Below are 6,714 nucleotides of genomic sequence, written 5' to 3'. Positions count from 1 at the left end.
CGAGCAAATTGGGAGATAGGAAAGAACCTCCAAAAATTGAGAGAAGCGTGCTACAATGGTAGCTAGAGGCCAAAGGGAAAGAAATTCCATGGGCCACGAGTTGTGTAGGCTGAGTCAGCAAGGGGACCACGAGAAGTCTTGTTGAGAGAGAGAGAGAGAGGGGGCAAGAGGGAGAGAGGAGAGATTTTGGTCTGACGGGGGTGACGAGCCTCGTTCTTATCTCCTTCCAATAAAGAAAAGTAATAAGGCCTCTTCATAAATTTAAACATACGCCAGGATGCATCCCTTGCGTATTATACCACCTCTCTCTCTCTCTCTCTCTCTCTGTGTCTGTCTAATTGGAGACCTCGATCGCCATGGCTGTTGTTGCCTCTGAGGGCTTTCTCGGCGTCCTGCATCCCGCCCCCCCTGCCAATCATACCTCCTTCCATCTCATCATGATCAGATCAAAACAGCATGATCCGAAGTCTCGCAGCTTCCCATCGACGTCGTCGCCGTCGTCGTCATCATCAGAGACCCCTAATTTCTGGCCCTTCTCTGTAAGCAGCCCCCCCGTCCCCTCTCTTGTCAAAGCTGTCCATTTTACCGGCACTCAATCCCTCTCTTCCATCAGCAGGCAGGCGCTTCTCCTCTTGCCCGAGCTCCCTTACAGTACTCTCATCAACGAGATAAAGAAGCGGGTCCCCTTGCCCTTCTTGCAGGAAGACGGGCGAGAGGAAGTCAGACAGGATGAGTTTCCTGCAGAGAATCCATCTGCAGCTGCAGATAATTCTTTGGGGGTAGAGGAATCCGTCTTTGCAAGATGTGCGTGGCCTAGGAAGGACCCCAGCCACCTTAATCAGGCTATGGAGGCATCCAGTAGTTCTAGTATGAATTTTACGTCCACAAGTGTGCTTGCAGAGATGGCTGTGAGAAATTCATCTACACGTACGCTGAAGAGGGAGAGGCAGGCCGTTAATATGCTTGAGCCACAGGGCCCAAGATGTGCTTGGCCCAGAGAGATTAAACATGGTCTGACGATGCAGGCTAATGGGAACTCTGATCAAGGAGAAGCTGTGATGCAGGTGATAGAGGGAGGTGCAAAGTGTGCATGGCCAAGAGTAACTAATGGCAAAACACAAAGCAGCTCCATCAGGATGATGATGACGACCTCTAACTCTGCAACAAATTCTGCATCTGCACAGAGCAGCAGCTCCCGTATGATGAATATGCCCAGCAGCTCCTCAGTCGATGCTTGCGCTGCAGCTGCAGAGCAGCAAAAGAAGAAGAAGGAAGCGGCAGCCATGGTGGAGGGACCAAGATGTGCATGGCCAAGGGTATCGTCATCATCCATGGTGGACCCATGTGATCCATCCAAGAGCTGCAGCAAGAGCTTCTATCCTCCAGAGGACTTCCAAAGCAGGAGGATGCTTGCTACCGGCATTGGGGTGAGCATGGTGAACTATTACTTGCTTGTGGCACTACAATCATCTGGGCCTAGTAGCCCTCAGTGCATCATTTGCATGTGACTTTCCACTCAGTTTTGCAACAAGTGATGATGAAGAGCACATATAAGCCACTCCATTTCTATGTGTGCTAGTGGTCTCATAACAGATGCCCATGCCACTGATCCCTTCAGCCTGTACGTATTGCCACAGCGCTCTTACATGGGCCTTCCCTTAATTCACGTTTGTACATTTCTGTACAGCATATATGGGCTTGTCCCTTCTCTCTTTTGCACACCATGTAGTGGAGCATATAGCCTATCCTGCATGGCCTTGAGAGCCATGGATCATCATCCCTTCTTCTTGACAAGCATATGGACGGGAGTCATGGGACAGATCCATATTCCTTGTCAAGCATCTGGACCGGGATCTTGGAGTCATGGATCAACCACAGTATTCTTCTCCAAAGCTACTAATTGAAAAACCGATCAATCATTCCATTCCCCATCTCTAACATCCAATGACTCAGTAAGCACCGAAGAGCTAGCTGCTGAGAAATTCCCATCTCGGCCGTATTCGGGGCCACTTGGTCTTCTATCAACAAACGTGTCTTCCTAGTATCGCAATAGGTCGCGCATTCCTTTGGGTGTTTTGTGGCTTTACAAATTGCAAGAAATCGTGGTTTTCCAAGCAAATTTACTGCATCGAAGTATTGCATATCATGTCATGGCTTCGTCTTGTTATCTCGTCACGAATCCCTACTAGACTAATTAGTCGTTGCAGTGAAGTGCAATATGGGCATTGTGCTCTTGTTGTTGTTGGTTGTACAATTTACAAGCTAACTCTGCAAATTACACAAGGAACTCCAAACCACTTCCTGTGTAAGGAAAAAAAACAGAAATTGCTAGTTACATTTATACATAACTAGAAAAAGTCTAATCTAGAAAAAATGAATCTTTACTAGGTTGCCAATCTAGAAAGATATTTTTCAATATAGAAAGCTTTTTCTACTCAACTTTCTATATAGAAAGTTTACTTAATCACAAGTTCCTATATAGCAACTTCATCGAAAAAGTTACTACATAAGTTTAGGATAATAAACTTCTACATAGTAACATAGCTTCAAAAATCTTTACATAGAAAGTTTTACTATATAGTAGCATTGTAACATACATTATCTATATACCAATTGCAACGATTTAATTTTAACTTCATGAAGCAGCATTTTATCATCTACATTACCCTAACCAAATCAATTATTTTTAGTTCACCCCCTAATTGTGATAGTCTCTTATAGGTATCAAGCCTCTCTCTAAATTTTGACTTGAAAGAACTCCAACTGCCTTATTTACCTTTCATTCTGCTCACAAAGTATGCTCCAATATTTACCTCTCGCATCTCATAAACTGGCTCCAGTAATATTGCAACATATATGATATTTGTCAATGAATCGCCAACACTAGAACATGTTACCAAACCCACATTACCAACTAAAGATCAATGCTCCAATATTTGATGAGATGCATCCAAATTTTTGTGATCCTGATCTCTATGTTATTCACGGACATTGATTTAAGTTACCACGGACATTGATGTCCCAAACTCACTAAGTCAATTGTGAACTAAAAAATTTGAGCTTTCATGGTAGCTTTGGCTACACTCAATTTCTTCACAATTGACTAATCATCCTACCTCCACTTAACATTGATTTTTTGGAGTAGGACACACTCCTACATTCCTCACAACAAGAGAAGTGCCTTAGTGGACACATGCCTGCCACAAAATCACCTATGCTCATCTCATCCACCAACTATGCCTTGGTGGAAGTGGTATTGCCTACTCCTCTAACATCACCATTCTTGCTACCATGTCATTTCTATTGTTGCATTTGGGCAATGTGCTACTCCACAACTACTTTAGAGGACTCAATGCATGTCTTGACAATCAATGTTGGTGGTTGTTGCCTAGGTACGTTGCACCACTTGCAATAAACAATAAAATATAATAAACAAGTTGACCTATTTGAATAAATAACTCTAGTGCAACTTTTGATGCCTCTTGTGTGAGTAGTTCTATTTTCTACCGGGTTTCTTCTTCTAGTCATTTAATATTAGACTCGGAATCTCTAGTTTAGTGAAAAAAATTCATCCTACAATGAGCTATATCAATGTAAAGCCCTCTAAACAAGTTAAAAGCAATCATGTATGGCCTCTTATAAACATCTACATGGACAATCAACATTCACAAAGAAATGGATATGTGCACCAAGTATAGCAAGGAAGACTAATTAAGTAGCTAGAACATTGCTGCCTATCTAATGCTAAGCATGTAACTATGCTTATGAACATATCTACCACGAACTAGCATCATTGCAAAACATACAAGATGAATGGGAAGATTGTTTGAACAACACATAAATTATTGCTTATCTAAATGAAAAACCTTTGAGTCCAAGAATCGAAGAATTTCCATTCAACAGCGATCACTCAATTTGTGACAACATTAATCCATTTTTCAATGAGACATCTCATTCATAGTTGTATAAAAAATTAGTTCATGTTAGCTCATGCACATACGATCACTTATCCTAGTCTAAGTACTGTTCAATAAATAAATCAAGTTAGTGAAGAAAAACAACTAGAAAGCCAATGTAACTGAGGGACAACTCATTTTGGCCTCCTTTAGAACTTCAATCTTAACATTTAAAGTTGAAAGCACTTGTAATGAGTTCAAGGGTCTGAATTTGATGCTTCATGATTGAGCAAATTTAAGGGTGTACAATACTGTGCAACAGATCCAACAAATTTGCTTGTCACATTCACACATGGGAGAATTAAACTTTAGAACTAATGCAAGAAGATGATACCAAATTTTCCTGTTGCATTGTAGTGCTGCAAACCCTTCTCATGTGCATGACACATGTTGGAAAGCAAAAAACAAGACCCTTTGCCTAGGAAATTTTACTAAAGGAAGAGCCATTGAGATACATCAAAAGGCTAGTACAAGTCATCAACACCTTTGCGAGTTTCTTCCTAAACTTAGCTTTCCATTGGGCTCGGTATGCCGAGACTCCCCTCTCTGCTTCCTCCTTGACTTGCTTTAAACTTGTGGCCTTGTGGACTGCAAAACATAATCACACAAATTGCTTGGTAACAACATTTAAGAGCCAAGATGCATCTAGAATTCACAAATCTAAACTTAAAAAATGGTCAAGCCTTTCTCTAATAATCGAAATTCAAGGCAATGACCAACAAATACCTAAACAAATGAGGAAGATAAATGAATGCAATCCTTGCCATGGATATGTTGTGCACATAACACTCTAAAACAAAGATTTGTATGATTAACACAATCACTACTTTAATCCAATATACCAAGCTCTCTTTCCATCCCTTTTCCTCATAGACTCAACAAGGTTGCCTTTTCAGGCTTGCTAGATAAGACAATCTAGTCCCTTGTTCATGCTCTTCAAGCACAAGCAAAAACAAACATGCTAGTATAACACATATGTAAACTTGTTTATACACAATCCACTACTTACGAGTTAGGTGCAATCAAAATCATGGTGGGCAAGTCAAATGCCCATCATTCAGTCATTGGTTAACAATAGTGCCTGATAACCTAAATATGTCTCTATAGTGAACAATGTAGTCCTTAACTAAAGTGCAAAATTGCAGAAAAAGATGAAATAGCATGTACAACACGTACATATCTAAAACAGATCTCATAATAGCCTCATATTGAAAAATGAAGCAGACTAAGCTCTTAGAGCCTTCCTAAGAATTTGTTGACCTCTTTGTGTTTGCCAAATCTCATCCAAAATGGAGACTCTAAAGATTTATATTTGGTAGTGCTAGTTAGAAACTTCCTCCCACTTTGATAGCAATTGTTGGAGCTGCAATGAGAATGGAGATTGTACACACACACACACACACACACACACAGAGGATGCTATGTTTAGTGCCTCCAATTGCTCACTTGTGAGCACATCACCTTATTTTTTTATCATTAAAAAATAAAGAATGAGTGTGTACTTATATAGTTAGGGTTAGTGAGAAAGATGGGCAGTCTTTATCCCAACACGTGTGCCATATAAACCATCCCTCTCTGTATCAAAAAGATACATAATCAATTCAAAAATAGTTTGGGGTAAGATGATCAAATATTCAAATGTGCTTCGTTGCCACCATAGGTGTATATTAAAAATGTACTCACACTCAAGAGGAAATCTACCTTGCTTCACATTGCATTCCTACTTTACTCGAATGTCGCATAATAGTGCCTATGATGCAATAGAGGCAAATAGATTATTCCACACCATACAACTTGCATCATCTACCTATTCATGGCTATACAACTTACATGCATCCATCCATACATGGTGATATACCTAGCTCCTTTCTAACAACCGATAGCTTCCTCAATCCTTGCATGAACAATCAAAAATCTCATGACTTTTGTTATTTAGAATTTAATAGCTATTGGGATAGTTGTGAAAAGGTCTCCTGTGCCCACTTATTTCAGAATTGGACTTGTTCGTGGTGCATAAATCGGATATTGTATACGTGCGTAGTGAACGCCAGAAGGTCCCCAAGAAAAAGAACTCTACAAAAGCTTCATAAAAGCAAGAAGAGAGTTTGCATGACATGAGACAAGAAGACCAATTGGGTGCAATCTCCCCCCATGCCTTGTATGAGTGCTTCACTAGGCATGTATTTATAGATTTATTAATCTCCAAGCTAAAAAATAGCCCAATTCACAATTAGCATGCTTTTGGCTTTTGTGTTTGCTTTTGCCCAATTAAAGATTAAAGCATTTGGGCATCCCAAAATCGGGCTGTGCCCAAATACAATGTCCAATAATGAAATATTTAAATCGAGCATCTACGTGCATACAAAATAATAAATGTTTGTCAAGTTCTTTAATAAATAAGTGCACCTAAATAAATATTCATGCCGTGCCTTTAGTGATAAGACATGTGTCTATCAAAAATAGTAATTCTTCTAGGTAATCTGAATACACGCCATCGCTTGGTGCTTCCCAATGCCACCACTGCCTGCTGTACACATCAACTGAAGCATTCACAATTGTTAGAAAATAATAAGATAAAACCCACAAAATTGAATACGTAGTAGTCTTCAGCTACAAAATAATTAAAAACAGGTTGAAACTCTATCCTAATCTTAACTTAACTAGAGTGCACTCTAAACTCATAAACATCCATTAATTTAATATATATTTTTCATAATCACCCTCTGTGGAATCACACATGTGCATATTAAATTAATAT

General features: G+C 39.9%; 1 protein-coding gene across 1 annotated transcript; it reads left to right on the top strand.

The window, feature by feature from the left end:
- Positions 1 to 247: 247 nt before the first annotated feature.
- Positions 248 to 2,244, top strand: LOC148013834 (uncharacterized). Its single transcript, XM_087667209.1, has one exon. The coding sequence runs from the start codon at positions 357 to 359 to the stop codon at positions 1,506 to 1,508; it is 1,152 nt and encodes a 383-aa protein (XP_087523335.1). The 5' UTR covers positions 248 to 356; the 3' UTR covers positions 1,509 to 2,244.
- Positions 2,245 to 6,714: the final 4,470 nt, after the last annotated feature.

Source organism: Lygodium microphyllum, chromosome 25, assembly GCF_053477565.2.
Source record: "Lygodium microphyllum isolate KBCC chromosome 25, Lygodium_microphyllum_v1.1.10, whole genome shotgun sequence".
Classification (NCBI taxonomy): Eukaryota; Viridiplantae; Streptophyta; class Polypodiopsida; order Schizaeales; family Lygodiaceae; genus Lygodium; species Lygodium microphyllum.
Note: the sequence above shows the minus strand (reverse complement) of the source record. Positions and strands in the feature narration are given on the sequence as shown.